Source organism: Lygodium microphyllum, chromosome 8 (genome assembly GCF_053477565.2).
Source record: "Lygodium microphyllum isolate KBCC chromosome 8, Lygodium_microphyllum_v1.1.10, whole genome shotgun sequence".
Lineage (NCBI taxonomy): Eukaryota > Viridiplantae > Streptophyta > Polypodiopsida > Schizaeales > Lygodiaceae > Lygodium > Lygodium microphyllum.
The window spans coordinates 158,533,411-158,553,494 of NC_141142.1; the positions used below are offsets into that span (position 1 = coordinate 158,533,411).

Consider the following 20,084-nt stretch of genomic DNA (forward strand, 5'->3'; position numbering starts at 1 on the left):
GCCAAAGGCTTTGTCACTCATTAGTTTTACATGTTAACAAAAATGGGTTTAACAAAATCAAAGTATATAGAAAATAGGTAAAAGATCAACAATAAAGAACCGAATGCTTGAAGTAGAGAGAGGATGTGTCTATGTAAGATAAAGTTTATATCTGAATCACATGAGACCTAAGGTTAGTTTGCTATCCTATCATTTAGTTTTCGATTGCTGGTAATTAACTAGTAGTAGTAAAAGAATCCATAAAGTAATTAAGAATCTAAACCATTAATTGGGTTAGATATGACCTCACAATCTATTCAATGAAACATTTATTAGGTTGGATGAGGTGTCAATTATTGTCACAACACATGACTCATGGAGTTAGGTTGTTTAGTTTTTGGCTGCTTGTAATTAACTACTAGTAAAATATGGGTCCAATCATATCTAAGACATCCAAATTTGTGCCAACCATAGAATGTGGGTTTTCGTTGTTAAATTGCTAACACCTAAAAGATAAGTGCTTTGACTAAGGCTCCCTCAGTTGTGCCAACAAATTCTTCTAAGGAGAGGGCAAGCTCTCCAAGGTCGAGATGACAAGATAGAATTTGGGACAATAATGGCGGTCCAGGTGAGTGATGGCCTACCTCACTAGGTATGATTTGGGCTTGGGTAAGAACTTATGATTCGAGGTGTAATGATGCATCTTTACATAGCTATATGGCTACATGAAGCACTAGACAGACATAGCTTGTCATGTGACACAATGAACACACCAAAGTTTTACAACCTTGAGTTCCAAGATACATGACAAAAATTGTCACCAATACAAACAAGCCGTAGGCCAATTGGTTGGGAGGGTATGTGAGTTGCTGGAGGTCTCTGGTTCAAAACCCACAATTGGAGAGCTCTGTGGCATCTTATCCTTCAAGATGATATACCTTCCAGTGAATAAGGTTGGGTCTCCAACCATCTAATTTTAATTTGACACATTTTAAGGAAAAAGTGCCATTAAACAAAAATTACATGCATCAAATTCACTTGAGATGTCTAGCGGTTTCACTTAGGACTGCTTGCACTCATGTTCCAGAAATGAACTTCATTTCCCAAAACATCTTGAAATACTCGTTCTGCTTCTTTCCGTGTCTGTGGAGGGGCCTTGAGGAGATACTTGTCAGCTAGATTCTGCAAAGCTGTACAGTAATTTTTGAAAGCATGGTTTCCCCACCTCTCACATGCACCTTGCAGCTCAGTTGGAGTCTTAGCACCAGCTTCTAGACAGACTGCAAAGCTATCATTGTAAACCACCTCTATAGCCCAAAGAGCTGTCAGTGTGACAGCAAGTTCCTTTTCTAAAAGTTCATCCAAAAACCTGTCACCATGTCCAACCACTCAAATCAGGTTCTCTCTCTGAAGTCAAATAACCGCAAGAAAACTTCAATTTCATTCCATTCAAGCATGAGAGACTTGGCAGCCACACAAACCTGCAATAGTTTTCATTTGCCGCTTCAGGAACTACAGAGCTGAGCTGTAGTCCCCATTTTGATCCCTCCTCTTTAAACCATGCTATCTCTTGATCCAAGGCACTCATACCGCCTAGCACAATGTCTACATCAGCTTCATCTGCATCTTTTGTTAGCTTCACCAAAACACTTGCTACAAACCTTACAAATGCCCTAACAAACACATAATCTTGGCCCTGTAAGCACAAATCCACCACCACAAATTGCTGCATTAGAACTATGCATCAGACCAATTTAGGCACAGACATTGAAGCTTATGAATTCAAGAAAGAAAATCTACCATTCTTGACATTTTCAACTTGGAAGCACATACAAACAGTGACTGGTGAAGTTAAAATTGCAGTTAGTATTAAAAATTTTACTAATTTTCTACAAAAGGCTATTGGAACCTACACGTTTGCAACACCCTCAGTTCCATAAGCTGACACAGCATATGACAAGCAATACTACACCATCATTCCGTTTTACTTCAACCTTTAACCATCTGTTTAATCCAATCCCTCTAGTGAGATAATCTCCTAGCTATGACAGTTATATGTAGAAGCTCAAAAAAACTACTGAAGTTCATATTGCACTTACAAGTGTTCTAATTCTGGCACTCAAGAAATGCATGATGCTCAGTCTCCACCTCTAAACATTGTCATCAAGGCAGAATTTTGGACCTTGGTTTTCTGGCACCCATTCACGTTTGCCCAAGCTTAATCTCATCCATTGAGGTGCACACCTGGCATCTCTCAGCCTGCCTCCTTTGTACTCTCTCTCTCTCTCTCTCTCTCTCTCCCCTGCCCCGCCCCAACCTGCAGCACCCTGCCCCCGACCTTGCTCCTGCCCCGCCCTGCCCTTCACCCTACCCCCGTTCCAAGCTCATTTGCCCCTGCCTTCTGTCTTGACCACCCACCCACCCTGCCCCAACTTGCAGCAACCCACCCCCCAACCTTGCTCCTATCCCACCCCGATCTTGACCCCACCCCTGCCCCCAGCCCATCAGTCCCCACCCTGTCTTGATGCCACCCCACCCTGGTTTCATCTGCCTTCTGCTCTTGATCTCGCCATGTCATTTCAGCTTGGTTGCATTCGATTCCATCAGACCCCATTCTAATTGTGACCGGTCCATGGCATTCGAGTGATTGCCCATGAGAAAACAGATGGCAACAATGGAGTCCCCCAAGAAAAGTCAAATATCCCCAACATTCAGCAGCCGCACAAGAGGGGAGAAGAGGGAGAAATACTCGGTCATTTGGAGCAGCATCAACAAGGTGACTAACTCTCACATGAAAAAGGGCCGAGAGGCATTCTAAGACACGTGCAAAATACAATATCAATATATGGGAAATATCAAAGAGATGATGGTAATAATGTGTGATGAGGCCATACAATAAATCAAGGAGGAGATAGCTAAGAAGGTGCAAGAATGGAAGAATGAAATATACAAGGAGATTACAGCACAATTCACCTTTTGGAAGGCGAACATTGAAGCCTCTCTCCAAGAGAGAAATAGGGTGATTGAAGAACTGCAGCACGAGTTCACTGAACACTAGAACTAGCTTGACCTCCTTTTTGTGTTTTTTTTTTTGGGGGGGGGGGGGGGGGGGGGGGGGGGGGTGTGGTGGTTGTGTGCGGAGGATCACCAAAGTGATGCCCAACAATGGGCAAACTGAAATAGATGAGTTGAAGACACACATGAAGAAGGATATTAATACATGGGCAACCATAATGAAACCAGTACAAGCGGAGGTGGCTGAAAAACTCCAAATGGATCGAAGTGGCAAAGAAGACGCCAACAAAGAAGGAAGAGCTTGTGAATGCAGCACTTCAAGAGGAGAAGAGAGAGAAAATTAGAGCCTTGCACGTCTGATAGTCAAGTGAAAAGAGGGAGACATCACTCTAGAAGATGCCAAGAGCATATGCAAAAAATATGGCAAGATGGAAATTGCATGTCGCGTAGGAAAGGATCTACAAAGGGACTACTGGCCCCTTATCATCAAATTTGTTGATTTGGAGTCATGATGAGTCTTTCTCTTCAAAAGGAGGGCTCTCAAAGGAGAAAAAGTATACCCTGAGAATGATCTCACACCCGCCCAGGTAGCCCAAAGGGTAGTAAACCACATTTTAACGAACAATAAATTCAATAAGAAAACTCCACACACAACTGAAGCTAGAGTGCTCTTGCACAATACATTGACACTTGTCGGCCCCAAATCTTGGCACCCCTTTCAGTATTTCTTTAAATTACCAAAATTTTCTTAAAATTGGTTGCAAACGGCTGTATTTCAACAAATTCTCGCGCTATAACTAATCTGCAGGTGCACAATGGTCCTGACACCTTCACTATTGGTCTTCAACCAACTGTAAAGTGCTCAAAACTACAAATGAACACTTCAACCTGCCAAACCATAGAAATGACAGCAAGCATTTGAACCCAATTTTGTGGAGCATTTGCTAAGACAACTCTCCTGCATAGTCCCCATGCAGTCCCATGCCGTTCCTCTCACAAACAAGGAGGGTTTCTCACAATAAAACTGTGAGAACGCCGCTTTCTTCACAACAAAATTCCCCGAAAAGTACACTAGGCTTGAGATCTTGAAGAAGAAAAAATGATCTCAGTCCATAGTGCAGTCATAACCTATTGTTTTGATATTTAGCTCAAAAATAACAGCATACCTTGCTGCATATAGAGTTACAAGTCTGCTCAATGAAATCCCCATGCTGAGAGGAGAAAAATTGGTTGTTGTTCACACTCCATCTATGTTGTAAGCTCATTTTACGGCTGAAATCTGCAATTTCTGCAACAAGAAAGAAAGGAGTAGTCGTCTCCAAACTTGGTTACTCCAAATGAGATAGAAGAAGCCCCAAATAGCCAAGATAGGCTTTCCAAATGAGTAATCACCTGCTCCTTAATCATTCACGTTTTTTTATTAAGGGCCAATTAATAACTTAATCATTAATCATAAGTGAGCTGCTCACTAGATGAAACTTTATCTTAGGACTTACTTAATAACTTAAGTGTCCTAAGTGAGCCACTTACTGGGTGAAACTTTCAATGTAAGTCAATTCTAAGATACAAACTTTCAATTTAATGAAAGTTTCACATTGCACCTTATCTCTTTAGCCCTGGCCATATACCACACATGCCCCAATGTCAAATTCTTCACTGTCGGTGCAATGGTTACCATATCAAGAGCTAGGGATATCAAAATTAAAGTTCATTTTAATTAAAAATCTTCATGATGTTTGATTAAATTACTAAGTTTATTTTTCATTTTGGTGGCATATCCCTCTTTTGAAACACTGCAAGTGATCCCAATTGCACATCATTAAGATCAATCCAATACAACATACTAAGGCTGGTTGCATAACCAAATAACGGACACCCACTTTGTAAGCTTTAACCAATCAAAACACTTATTTAAGGGTTGGGCATCCGCGGTCCTTTACACACTGGAGAGGATATGACTTGTTGTTTACTTGCTAAATAGGTGAACTCCCCACCCACTTTTGGATGGGTAGTCTCCCCTATCCACTCTGTAAAGTGGCGGACAAGGATGCACTGTTTGCATTTACAACCAATCAAAAAATTTATAAGTTTATTATTTTTTATTTTTTTACAAACTATGTCCATTTGGTGTATAAAGATATGATGCCCATGACCATGCCCAGTTTCAAAAAGTGCATGCCCATACTTTGGGCAAGGGTTGGCCATCCATCACTTGGTGTGTAACCAACCTAAATGACCAATACATGTTTTCCGACAACCAAGTATACTGCCATTACTACATGTATTGTCAATGTACAATTGTTCATACATGTTTCCAAGTAACAAAGCACGTTGTTGTTACTCCACGTACCGCCAATGTACAATTATCCATACATGTTTCCATGTAACCAAGTACGCTGCTATTACACCATGTTCTGGCAATATACTTTTTTTTTTAAAGATGGTAGGTACTAGACTAGTATACAACTAATCACAACTATACAAATCCACAACTATAAAAATGGTACTCACTGCACTAGTAAATAACCAAACATAATTGTAAAAACACATGTCTAGTAGGTTAATCATAAAAGTAGCTGTATGGAATCTGAAAGATCTCCAAATAGCCTCTAGATACGTAAGCATATCTATACTAAGGAGAAGCACCACCCCCCCCCCCCCTCTTGAGCATCATGCAACACTCCAGATCTATGCTCTATTGAGCCTAACTAAGCCCGAAAGTCAACACCCAACTGAAAAGCATCAAGGTAAAGTTATAACAAATAAGATGATTCTATGAAATCACCCTTCTCCATTCATTTTGCATCAAGAGATTCATAGTTCTAAAACTTCACCAAATAGCGATGGGAGACTTGCCCTTGACCTTCCTTTGCTTCCATGCCAATATCTACTCAGGAACCAAGATTTCATCAAGTTCCTCAATCTCTCACTGCATCTCATCACTGATATCGTTAGGTACATCACCATGGAAAGGCCTAAAAAGACTCCCATAAAAAGCATTGTGAATCTTCCAATGATCAAGTAGCTTCAACCTGTAAGTCATCTCATTGATCCTTTGCAACACTTGGAAAGGCCCATAATACCTCATGCTGAGTTTAGGAAAAAGAAGCTCTTTAACCTTCATTTTCTTTAGCCTTGCCTTTTCAAAGCGTAACAAGACCCAATCACCCTCTACAAATGCCAAAGCTCTGCAATGACGATCAACTACTTTCTTTTGTTTTGCTTGAGTCTTTTGGAGAACTATCTTTATTTTAGCATATGCTTCATCCAAACTCTCGACATACTTGTCAACCTCAAATATCTTATCTTTTGTATGCAAAACGGGTGGAACTTTCTTTCCCCCCTTCCATAATCTCAAACAGTGCCTTCCCAGTGGAACTCTGTGCTGTGTTGTTATAAGCATATTCCACAACAGGCAAAATTTATTCCCATTTAAATTTATGCTTAGACATGTAGCATTTCAAAATATCTAAAACAACAACATTTACTTCTTCAGACTGCTCATCCGTCTGTGGATGAAAAGAATATCAAAACTTTCAGGTGGTAACCATATTCTCAAAATGGCTCTCCAAAAGAGACTCGTCATGTGAGGATCCCTGTCACTCACAATAGATTGTGGCATGCCATGATATTTAAAGATGTTTAGCATAAACAATTTTGCCATGTGATCCAGAGTTATCATTTTTTTCACTAGAATGAAACGAGCCTATTTGCTAAACCTACAAATAATGGTCCATATGCCATCATTCCCTATAGGTGTCCTAGGAAAATCAAAGATAAAATCCATGGCTGTGCTATTCCACGGTCTATCAAGAACAGGCAAGGATTGCAACAAACTCAGTGTCTTCTGTCGGTCAAACTTGACCTTTTGACATACAATGCATATGCGCACAAAGTGATCTATATCATGTCTCAAAGCTAGTCAATAAAAGAAAGTCTCAACTACTTTCCCTGTAGCATCAATAACACAATGCCCTGCATACAGCAGTGCATGACTTTTAACCATAACCTTGGCCCTTAACTGCTTTGTAACACATAATCGACCATGCATCATAAGAAAGCACTCTCTAGAGTATAGTGCTCATGGTGTTGACCATTTGATAACACATCATAAGACTCTAGCAATCCACATCCTCTTGATAGTGTCTTCATCTCATCTAACTCATGTTAATATGCTATAGACACTTGCTGAAATCTGTGGTTTCCTAGACAATAGATCGGCAACAACATTCTTTTTACCCTCCACGTGCAATATCTAAAAGTGAAACATGGATAAAAAGTTAGCCCATCACATATGCTTCTCAGACAACTTAGTCTGAGTGAGAAAATATCGCACACTTTGATGATCTATTTGTACAACAAAATCAGCCCCGATAGTGTTTCCAAGTGGAAATAGCATGAATTACAACAAGCAACTTTTTCTCATAAACCTGCAATTTTTTCTAGCACCCTGTAAAATTCTACTCTCATATGCCACAACATGGCCTTCTTGCATTAGAACTGTATGAATGTTGTTCCCACATGCACCACACTGAACAATAAAGCTTTTCGAAGATCTAGCAAATCAACACTGGATCCAAAGTAAGCTTTTCTTTTAGCTTATTGAATGCTGCAATTTCCTTATCAACCCATGTAAATGGAACTTCCTTTTTCTAATGCATGAAGGGGTGAAGCAGTTTCAGCAAAGTGGCATATGAACCTTTTATAGTAAGAACACAGCCCCAAAAAGCCGCACACATCATGCAAGGTTCTCAAATGACGCCAACTGCATATTGCTTCCACTTTTGCACGATCCATTCTAACTGCTAGCACATATGTCAGTTAATGGTTGAGTATATGCACGTGATCACTGAGCTAGGGCACCAAGTTATTTCCTACATTATTTAGGTATTTTATCTAGCATTTTATGTTGGCCGACCTGCTACCATTTATGGCATTATTTTTGCCTATTTATTCAAGCTGCTCCACAATGATTACATTCATCATCTGACACGTTTTGGTGGAGGGAGAGGAGCAAGTGCCAGTGCCTTCACAACCAATGATTCATCTTGGTTCTGTATTGTCTCATATCTTGGTATATAGATTCCATTTCCCGAGCATCTCTTTGCTTCTAAATTCTTTGTGCAGTGTTCTTTTCTTTTGCAGTGTTTCTCTTTCTCTTTCCTGTCTCTTGTATTCAGCAGTCTATTACAGCAGTTTTCCATGCTTCAATCACTGCATCCACTTCTGACATGGTATCAAATTGCAGGATCGTTGTTCCTACTACTATTTTACATTGTTTCAGGCCTGAGTTTTGACTTTTCGTCTGCTGATTGGACCTGCTTTTTATTGCTCCGAATGATTTATAGCCTAGGCAACCTTCCTCTACTAAATTTTGACTTTTGTTATTGCCCTTCCACATCAGCGTTTTGGTGTCTATTGGCTGAGGTGACCTGTTTTTCTGCAGAACGATTGCATTTAATGCAGCTACTATCTATGTTTCATTGATCAACCTCTACATTTTACTTTTTTGCTTCTACGCAAGGCCAAGTGACAAGTTTCAAGCCGTTTTTTGGCTGTGTTTGGTTCATCTTTTCACTTTGTGATACACTGCTCAGCTTTACACAGGGTTCATATGCATTTGGTTGTTGTGTTTTCATCACTACACTTTGGTTACTATTGATCTTTTCTCTATGTGCTTTCTTTACTATAAAGAACTCGTGCAATCCTTGTGAGTTTGTATTTTTTGCATCCTTTTCTCCTTCAAGATCCCTTGTTTTTTTTCTAAATCTTCTTTGTATCTCCCTCATCATGGCTCCTCCAGCATCCCCTCCCAATAGTCAAAATGCAAACACTATTTACTCATCTACAAGTGTTATGTTGGAGACTTGTGTTTAGCTTTAGGTTTCTGTGAGGATACTATCTCTTGGTGCTTCAAATGTTTTAGTTTTAGAGAGGGGTGTCATATGGCAAAATAAGAATAAGTCTCAGTGCTATTATTGTGGCAAGAAGAGACACCTCCGGAAGGACTGCAAGACATTAGCCGCTTTACGGCAAGAGTGGACCATGACGAAGGGTGACGACTCTCTCAGCAAATCCTCCTCATCTCCAACTCCAAGTTTAGGCTCATGCTATGTGGCCCCAGCAATGGCTATAGGGGCCTCCATTCCACATTGCTAGTACAAATGATGTGGTCATCCCTCAACTCCCCAATGCCAGAGAGGGAGTGAGAGGGTGGTGAGATGGAGTCAGTGAACCTCATCTATATAAGTATGCAAGTGTGCAGATTGCCAAGAGGGGTTGCATGTTCAAATCCTGGAGCTAGAATTGACATCCAGGTTCATAATGAGTTGGTTTAGAGAGCGAATTTGGCTCCTAGTCTAAGCTCACATGAGGGGACACTTTGGTGGTCTAGCCAAAGGTAGGGAATCCATGGTCATATATATTCAAAGGCATTTTTAACAAGCTGATCTTGTATACTACTACGAGACATTGTTGACAAACATTGAGAGCTGCTATGATTCTTCTCTATTTTAAGGAGTTGATACAATCGATGCACCTTGGTGGTAGCTTGCGCACCCATTGCTTGGGAATCCATGGTTCTACTCTGCTAGTCCCTGTTGTATATACTATGCTGGGACATTCTCATTGTATATTGCATTGTATCATATCACCCATGCTCTAAGAGAGGGTGTTAGGCATAGAGACAGGGAACGCCCATTCCAGCACATAGGAACAGATTAACGCATTCCGAGAGGTCCGAGCCTCGGAAACGCTGGCTTCCGGTTCGTCCCATATCCCATTCCCTGGCTGTTCCCTCCTGTTCCAGGGCCGTTCCCTGTTTGGAACGGCCGTTCCAACAACTGGTTTTTTTTTAAGGGTCGTTTCACTAGCCCGGTGACTCTCACGCCTCTCGCCTCTGTCACCTACATTACGCGACCGCCCCGCCCACTACTCCCGCATATCACCCATAGCCTGCTCTTGCCTATTGCGACTCGCTACCCTACTCCCACTACTCTTGCCTGCTCCCACTACTCCCGCCTATCGCCCGCAGTCTACTCCTGCCTGTCACCCACCTGCTCCGCCTGTGGCACAACTTGCTAACCTGCTCCCACTACTCCCGCCTGCCCCATTTGTGTAGCACGCATGCTCCCACTTCTCTCACCTACCACACTTGCCTCGCCTGGGCCCTGCCTGTCCTGCCTCTCCCGCCTACTTGGCGTGCAGCCCACCTCTCTTGTCTGCCTGGCCTGACTCCCGCCGCCCGCGATCAGGTGAGGTCCAAGGAATCTTGATTCTCGATGCTCATGTTGAAATTTTGACTGAAATTTCTGCAATTTCATTGAACTTTCAACTTTGGTTGAAATTTCTGCAATTTCATTGAACTTTGACACATGGATGTTGAAATTTTGGCTGCAAATTTCTGCAATTTCATTGAAGTTTACTAATTATTTGTCACTTCTATATAGATGGCAGCATTGATATCTATGGGATCTTCATCATCCTTAGCAGGTACTTCATCAACAACTGGACGAAGTCGAAGCACTACTTGGTCATGGTGGGATGAGGTAGATGCAAGGGTGCCATTGAGAGGTGGAGAGGCTCGCCCTTGGAAATGCAAACTTTGCTCTTATGCTTGCACTGGTGGGGCTGATAAAGTGAGAGCCCATCTTCTACATGAGGACAGGAAAGAGGGGTGTTTTTGCACCAATGTATCAACTGAGAAAAGACAGGAGTTACTTGACCGCATAGCCACTTCTATGGGGAATTCACATGCCAGGAGGACGCCAATTATAGCAGTGGATCCAACAACATGGACTCCAAGGCCAACAGGGCATGGTGCTTCATGCAAATGACTACCAGGATTAGTGGCTACGCAGCCTTCTCATAGGCCATCAATGGCAACAGGTTGTGGTGTTAGACAAAGTTCATTGCACACTTCATAGGAACCAAAGAAAAAAGAGGAAACAAATGCAGCAATGGCATGCTTTTTTTTACCATGACCATATTGCATTCAAATCAGCTAGGTCACCTTATTTTTTAAATATGGTGACAAAGATTGCAGAGTATGGACCCACATATAAGCCCCCTTTATCAGAAACTATCAAGACTACATTGCTTTAGAAGGAGAAAGCAGCCATAGAGATTGCAACAGCAAATATTCGCAATCAATGGGCAAAAAATGGAGTGACATTGATAGTAGATGGATGGAGTGACACACGCCATAGGTCCGTACATGGTGTTGTCGCATATTCTCGTGGGGATGTATACTTCATTGATAGTCATGATGCTTCAAAGATTGGAAAGAGTGTAGATGTATTGGCATCCGAGTGGTGCGAGGTAGTGCAGGCTGTTGGGGTAGAAAATGTAGTGCAATTTGTGGCAAATGGTGAACCTACAAACAGGGCAGCAGGAAACATTTTAATGGCAATATATCCACATATCACCTTTAGTCCATGCATGGCGCATTGCTTGACTAACTTGTTGAAGGATATTGGGGACTTGCCATGGATTGCATCTCTTGTTGCGAAAGGCAACAAGATTATCACATTTATATGTAATCATCAGTACTTGCCTGCTGAGTTTCGCAAGAGAAGTGACAAAAAACTTAAATACTCGAATACACGATTTGCATATAACTTTCTTATTGCTTGGTCGATTGCACTATCGCAAAGGTGCAATTAGGGAGCTATTTGCTAGTGATAAGTATGAAAATTGGACTGGGGCTGCCACTGCTACTACTGTGTTATGTAATGCATATATCTCTAATAGAGCTTCTTGGGATGAGGTGAATTGCACCAACCAAATGGTTGATCCTACTATGCATATGTTGAGGCTTGCAGATGGCATGGATCCATGCATTGGAAAGATCTATGAAGATATGGATCGCATGATTGAGAGGTTGGAGAGTTTGGAACCAAATGCAAACAGGTATGAGCAGATCAAGGAGTTATGCATATGAATCTCCTATGCATGCTGCAGCATATGTGCTTGATCCTGAGTTTCAAGGAAATATGCAAGAAAGAGACCTTGAGGTAGTCAAGGCTTGGAACACATTTCTTGCAAGGCTTTATCCTAGCCATGAAATGCAACGCAAAATTAAAAATCAGCTCTCTGTATATCGGCAAACATTAGGGATGTTCGGTCCAGAGGATGCACTAGAGGACACGACAAATATTGGGGCTACTTTATGGTGGGAGGACTACGGGGCAGAAGCTCTAGAGTTGCAAAGTTTGGCTATTCGTATTCTTAGCCAAACAATTAGCTCTTCTTGTTTAGAGCAACTATGGAGCTCATTCAATCACATTCACTCAAACCAAAAAAAAAAAAAAACGTCTTGGTACAATGAAGATGAATGACCTAGTTTATGTGGGCTCCAATCTTCGCTTGCTAGCTCATACATTAGTTGCAAAGGCTGATTCTTTTATACGTTGGGAAAAAGATGATGGTGATGGTGATGGTGATGGTGATGGGCAAGATGTTGTTCAGCAGGATGAGCATTCAAGCACAGTGGAGCCATCTTCCATGAATCAGAGCACTTAGTGGCTAGCCTTTTGGAACTTTAGAGTATTGACTTGGAAATTGGAGCTCTTGTAACTTGGATCTTTAGACTTTAAAGTTTAGTGCATATTTTGTGTCTTTGCAATGCACACTTATTGGACTTATGCAACATTGTTGATTACAATGTTGAATCATGAATGCAACAATCCATTATTGGTTACAATGTTTTGAATCTTTATCATTGTTGAAACTTGATTATTATGTCTCTAGAGTCTAATTTCACGATTTATGGTTGATATGATCTCTCTCTATAGATTCTAAGACAAGTGTTCTCTCTCTCTCTCTCTCTCTCTCTCTCTCTCTCTCTCTCTCTCTCTCTCTATACACACACACACACACCTCCCCCGTTCCCTCCGTTCCCGTTTCCCGTTCTTGGTAACTATGGTGTTAGGAGATATGTCAGTTTATGGAGAGGAGAGAGGAGAGTATGGGGACTATTTGGAACAAAAAAAATCAAGGAAAAACAAGGCAACAAGCTGTCCTTGAATATCTTCGTCGCTTACAAGGTCTTTGAGGCGATGTCTCACTTGATTCTAGGTCCCAAACACTAGAGGAACCTTCCTTGATCATCAAAGAGGAGTTCTGATGGGTTTATGCTCTTCATATGGACTATTTTCGGCTGTGAATAACAGTCAAGAATAGGGCAGCAAGCTGAAAATGGAGATTTGAAGCTCAAAAAGGGCTTCTCTTGAGTTTTGCCACTTGATTCTTGATTTCTACCTTTATCTATACTATGTTTTACTACTGTAATAAAACTGTGATTACAAGGCTTAAGTGCTTCTAAAGGCCTGTAGAGGGTATTTACAAGGATTTATGCATTCCGATTCATATGTCTTGTCTACGGTGGTGCCACCTATCATCTTTCATCAACAAATTGATGTATGCATGAGATTTTGAGGTGTTACCTATAGCTTTTGGATTATGTTCAACAAAGATTCTTCATATATTAGTGTGTATATTGAGTCATAGTCTCAGTTTTTGTTGGGCTATCATCCCAAGTGTATGCATGTGCCTTTGTCTGAGCCATATCTATAAGATCTATCAAATGTATTGCAAATTGATTGCTCTGCTGAGTTGTATGAAATGAAGTCACTCAGTTTCACCTTTATCTGTCTCTATTAAATCTTCCAAATTCTAAATTCTCTCTCTTTCATCTTGTTCCATCTCTCAATCCCCCTACACCCTTCTCTCTCTTACCCCTACGGTAGACCTTCAACCCAATTTCTCAATCTCCATGGATTAGAATGCTAAGATCTTCAAAGCAAGGCTGGGAAATGGCTGGGAAATAAGAGAATGCTACATAGAAAGAAAATTCAAACTTCCATTGCGAGAAAAAGAAAGAAATCAGTTGTTGCCCTGTCTAGACAGTCATAAAAGCTATTTCCATTGATGGAACATACTAAATATGATGTTTGTTTGGCTGAAACAACCCTTAGACTATTGTCAACTGTTGTAGCAGCTATGGCAGCCTTTTCTCTCTCTCTCTCAACTTGCACAAGGCTAGAGTGACTCTCTCTCTCTCTCTCTCTCTCTCTCTCTCTCTCTCTCTGTGCCTCAAAAACTACTTTTCCACTTGCATGGGCAAATTTTACCAAGCGGCAACCTTCTAATCCCATTTTTCAGCATGATCTACATTATTAAATCAATTTTGAACTTCAAAATTCTGAAAATTAATTCAATAAGTATTCTAGTGCCCAAAAATTTAGTCTGACCAACCAACAATGAAATCGACTAGATCAATTCATCTCTCAAGTGTTCTTGAGTCTTCTTTATCTCCCGGATTGGCATTAAGTACTATTAAATGCCAAATCCCTAGTGACTGACACTTATGGCTAACAAAATGTCATAGGCCAATTTTTGGCACTAGATATCACCTAGTACCTAAGCAACATTACTTCAAACAACTTTTGCCTTTAACATCCATTGATTTCCTCAAATCCTTGGCTCATAAATATGAAATAATCTTAATTGCACTTCACATGTGCAACATATATTTAAACATTTGATTAAAAATTAATCCAAATGTTAAGCAAAGCAATCAAAGTTTCACATCCCCATGACAAATGCACTTAATGGAGATGGAAAGGGAGGTGCAACAAAAGTAAAGGGTGGGATGGGTGGAAGATTAAATGAATTGGTTGATGAAGTTGGTTCTTGTTGTCCATTAAATGTAGTGAATGAAAATGAAGATGATTCACCTGCTTCAAAATGACCTTGACAAGGAAAATTTAAAGGAAAATAAGGGAGAGAACTTATAGGTGTTTGAATTAATCTTTTGTACTCATCACCTTTCTTTGAGTTCAAAAACAAAATTCTATCTTCTTCAGGACTTATGAACCAATAGCATAATAGCACAATCCCTTCTTTATGAGAATCACCTATATCTTACTGAAAAGAGGAAGTAAACTCAAAAGATGGAGAAGTCTAGTGATGTGTACTTGACATAGGAGTAAATGAAGGTGGAGATATAAATAGCATAGATAAAAGAGGCAGAGATGAAAATGAAAGTGGTAAAGAAATGAAGGATTTATACTCCATGCCAGTTTCAGTCCTTTGTCGAGCACTGAACCTACTAAAATTCACATAAACTAAAAATGCAAATATTACCACTTTAATCTTAAACATTGGACGTCTTGTTGGCCCCCTTGCAGTATTTCTTTATATAATATTGCAAATGGAAAGAGTACAACTGAGATCCTTTGATCTCCTTCGCTAATTCAAGTGCCTCTTGCTGTCAAAACTAACCAGCAAGCCTCCAAACCAATTTGCCCCTTGGTTTGCTCAAGGATTGGCCTTCAGCGTACTCCTTCAAAGACAAATTCAGCCCCAAATCTAATATTGGCTGGTTGGCCTCTTGAATCTCCCCAAAATTCGTCAATTTTAACTACTGGAGTTCAAGTCCTAGGCCCTCAATTCTGAGCATGTATCCCGCAGCATCAAAGATTGACAAAAATCTCTTCCTCTAATAGCTCAAATTGCTAGAAAATACTGAGATAACTTCAGAGATGGTTGGGAGATGAGAGAGAATGTTATAGAGAGAGAGAGAGAGATTTCCAAGTTTCATCACGAGAAACATCAAAAACTTGCTGCTACTCTACTCAAATAGCCATGGAAGCTATCATCTATAGCTTAGGACTACCAAAAAGATTGTTGCCCCCTCCTCTATACTATCATCTGTACCAAAAGGACCTTGGGATGTTGTCACCCGCTCCTAGAGGGCTCCAAACTGCTATCACATACTATAGGACTGATCCTTGGTGGCTGCAAATCACATCAACAGCCTCTCCTTGCTCTCTAACAGCCTCCTCCTCTCTCATAATGGCTGGAATAGACTCCACCAACCCCCAAAAACCTTTCTACCACTTGCATGGGCAAGTTTTGCCAAGTGGCAACCTTCTAATCCCATTTTTCACCATTATCCAACTTATTAAATTAATTTTTAAATTATTAATTCTGAAAATTAATTTAATTATTACTCTAGTGCTCAAAATTTTAATTTCACCAGCCAATAATTAAATTGGCTAAGCCAATTTGCCTTCCAAGTATCCCTGAGCAGTTATTAACTCTTAGACTAGTTACCACTGACATTAGTGTCCAATAAATTAATCTAGGCCCAAATCTGATACTCGGTATCACCTAGTATTTGTCAGACATAACTTATTACAACTTTTGCATTTGGCACCCACTGCATCCTTGGGGTCCTTGGCATGTTACCATGAAATAACTGCCATGTGTATCACATATACTAAACAACCTTGCATATTTGATTAATAACTTAGTCAAATCTTATCGGCAAGATTAAAGCATCTTAAAATTTCACGTCTCCGTGACAATATACCAAGGTGTAGAGTGGCATTCACCTATGGATAGCTAACACGTTGTGATGAAAAAAAAGGGTACCAATTATTGAAAGCAGAAGAAAGAAGATCCAAATTTTAAACCAAAGATGGAGGGATGAAAGGAGTTTGAGAAAAGTGACTACCAATACCATGCTCATAATGAAACAAAAGTGTCAGATATACCTGCAGAAGTATGTTTGCTTGAAGAGCCTTCTCAATTACATTTATAATACTCAAACCTGTTATTATCCAAATCGTGCATACCAGATGGAAAACGAGAAGAGAGTTTTGATTCAAATAACTCAAAAGAGTTAGACAAGCCTAACATACGCCTCAGTACGATAAAGAAGATGGATTACTAGTCATCTTAAATGTTGTATACTCTCCTTGATCGAAGAGATGGCTAGTCTCATGGTGAAGGTAAAGCATCATCTTCTTCGTCAAGTCCACAATACCACTGTAAGGCCTTTAATGATGGAGAAACCTAAAAAGACACTGTGGGATCCCAAGAAGAAGGAGTTTGAGATATTGTGAATTGGTTACATATCATTTACGTATCTCACACAAAACCAAGCTCTTCACAATAGCCACAATATACTCTTTACAAAAGCATCAATTCCAATACCATGTGAAGACATACGAGGGTTTGCATTAAGGAAATATAGAATGTACGAACATGACTAAAACACAATAAGTCAAATAATAACACAAAATACAAACATAGACAAAGAAGAAACAAAACTCTGAAGTGAATGCATCAATGTTATAAATGACAAATAGAGTATACAAAATGCTCAAAGGCAAAGCAATGGATGTACTTGAAGTGTGGCATCCACCCAGACACATCTCGAGTGCTGTAATCATCAATCTGAGCTAAAAGAGTATTGAATATGGAACGGCAACAAGCTACAACCAAAACACAATAATCTAGAGGTTGAAATTTGATAAACACAGCAATGTACTACCCAAATGAGGTTGGAAACTGATCCTTGAGCCTATAGACAGTAGGGTGCCAACTAGGAAGAGTCAATCGAAGTGTGTTTGAGCCTGCACTGCCAAAAACGCAAGCTAGCCGATATAGGTGATTCTCTTCAAACCACACAACATTGTATATCCTTGTAACAATCTTTGATACCTCTCTCAAAGAGAAAGTGGGCCCTATGAAAAAGATGCCTGGAAATATATATAGGAATCCATATACTCCACCTCCTCTTATCCATAAGTAAAACTCAATGCTAATGTTCTAACTCACTGTGGTATGGTATTGAATACCATAACCTTGGTTTTACCAAGAATGACTAAAAGCCCATTGTCCTATGCATATGAGTATAGTACATCCAAATGTCTCTATAGCCCCTATGGAGAATCAATATCAACACAATTATTGTTGCAAGAGGGATATTCAAGTAGTTGCCAACAAGGCTCTTCTATCCCCTTCCGTGGAGATATAGTCAAAGATCTTGTGAATGTCCAAAAAGTATCAATGAAAGACATGGAAGGAGAGAAAGAAAAAAAGAGAAAGATAGACTATCTATAAAAAGTCACAATCGTTAGGTTAGGATTCACTAGCACGCACACTCACAGTGGATAAGTTAATAGCAAGAGAGAAGGGAGTACTAAAAGGTCACATACACTATGTGTGAATGATAATGAAAGTACAATCTCCAAGGTACTAAGTACCACACAGACTAATGGGTATTCACACAAGGAAAAAACCCTTCTCCAACTAGAAGGTAAAAAGTGCCCGCGGATAAGGGAGCGTTCACACCAAAACTATAGAGAAATACGATAAGTGTAACAAACCCCCTCAAGTGAATACTGTAAACATATACAAGGAATAGGCAAATCAATTCCCAAATGGTATCCAGCCTAGAGCCTTGCAAAAGACTTCAAACTTCTCTCTAGAGAGAGCTTTTGTAAACACATCTACCAAGTTGTCTTGTATAGGGACATAAACCAGGTCAATCTCCCTTGCATGGAGCCTCCCTCTAACATAATGATAATGCACCTCAATATGCTTAGTGCAAGCAGGAAAAACTAGATTCTTCACAATTGCTATGATATTCTAACTGTCAGTATAGATAGGAGTGGGTGACTATTATCCCACACTAACCAAAAGGCATCTGAGCCATACACATTTCAATGTAGTTGTAAATATTGCCCTGCATTCAGCTTCATAGCTAGATGTGGCCATTATAGACTGCTTCCTACTCGGCCAAGAGATGCATGAATCACTAAGCATGAAACAATTATCACTAGCGGGCACTCATGTGTCAAAACATCCAACCCAGTCTTTGTTTGTGAACACGTGCAACCAAAGAGAAGTGTATCCATCTTCATCAACACACAAACAATAGTAGTCCACAGGTGTACTACCTAGTATCATGTCATCTTTGTCCTCATTGAAGGATCTAGAAACTCCATATCAAGTTAATTTAAATATGATAACTCAATAGCATGCAATGCTCCATTACCCATAGAAGAGGCAATCCTTTCTTAAAACTCCAGGGTACGCATCCGTACATTCAGCTATCCCATAATACGACACATATTGTACTCCCATGGAATCTTGCTGCTTATTGATGTACTCGGGCTGCAGCTAGATTCAAGATTTGCCCATCGAAACAGAAAATGTTATGCAAGGTCTGATTTTGCACTTAGATGAATTGCAATGGCCGTTAATGGACCGAGATGAGAGTCGTTCACTGAAACAAAGAGAGAAAGGACGTACTGGGAAGCAATCTCCCATCAAACACCCAAAAATTCCTCATGGTTTCCATTCTTTCGAGTCAATGAGAACCAACATCAGATCATGTTTTTACAGCATCAAACGCACTAAAGCCATGCAGAGAAGGGTACACAGACCAGCCATCGTTTGAAGCATTCCAGGTCGACAGTTGCATCTCGGATACTGAGAGTGAAGGGATGCCTCGAGGCCGAGTCATACAGATCGACGTGCAGTCGTAAAAAGCTCCCAGTGATAGTCTCGTCCCGTTCTCCTGCCATTTCTTCTGCTGACCATCGTCGCACGAGCTAATCGCATTACTTTCTAAAAGTGGTCACTTAAGTTGGGGCAATTGCACCAAGTGTTAAGGCATGTGTGTGCACAACATAACAAGCCATGTTAAATTCTTAGGAATGGACTAGTGGATTTCTAGCTCTCGTTGTATAGGGTGTTGTGAGGGTATCTAACAACCTGCCATAAATAGCATGGTTTTTCTTAAGTTAGGTAAATAATTGCCAGCTCCCTTTTCCTACTTTTCCCCCAAGTATTGGATATGCTGAGAAACCATTTCACTTTGAGTAAAATGTTGTCCCATTTGATCTCAAGATCCAAACCTACAAACACTCTACTATTCCTAGCTTCCCATAAGGCTTCCATGACAAAAATACGTGCAATCTGCATACCAAAAAGCATAACACCTTTTGCCATGTGATGACCAAAAATCATAAACAATATATCAAACCAATCATCTCATTGTAGCTGCAAATTATGCCTCAATTGTTGCAGATTGTTTGCTTAAAGATGAAAATGACACCTAGTCTGCATATTTTACACTTGAAGAGAGCTAAAAGGCTCAATGGAACTAGCTGTGCTACATGGAAATTGAAGGTGGGATCACTTCTTTTCTTTCAAGATTAATAGGAGTTGGTCTCAAATGGGACAAAAAGGAAACATTTATTGTCCATGTGATGAAGCTGAGTGACAAG

The 20,084-nt window shown here is 40.3% G+C and overlaps 1 protein-coding gene across 1 annotated transcript; it reads right to left on the minus strand.

The window, feature by feature from the left end:
* Positions 1–727: 727 nt before the first annotated feature.
* LOC148033053 (heme oxygenase-like, multi-helical) lies at positions 728–19,452 on the minus strand. Its single transcript, XM_087683782.1, has 3 exons — positions 19,239–19,452; positions 1,461–1,675; positions 728–1,348 (listed from the first exon to the last, which is right to left on the minus strand). Exons 1-3 carry the CDS (start codon positions 19,377–19,379, stop codon positions 1,036–1,038), a joined length of 669 nt encoding a protein of 222 aa, XP_087539908.1. The 5' UTR covers positions 19,380–19,452; the 3' UTR covers positions 728–1,035.
* Positions 19,453–20,084: the final 632 nt, after the last annotated feature.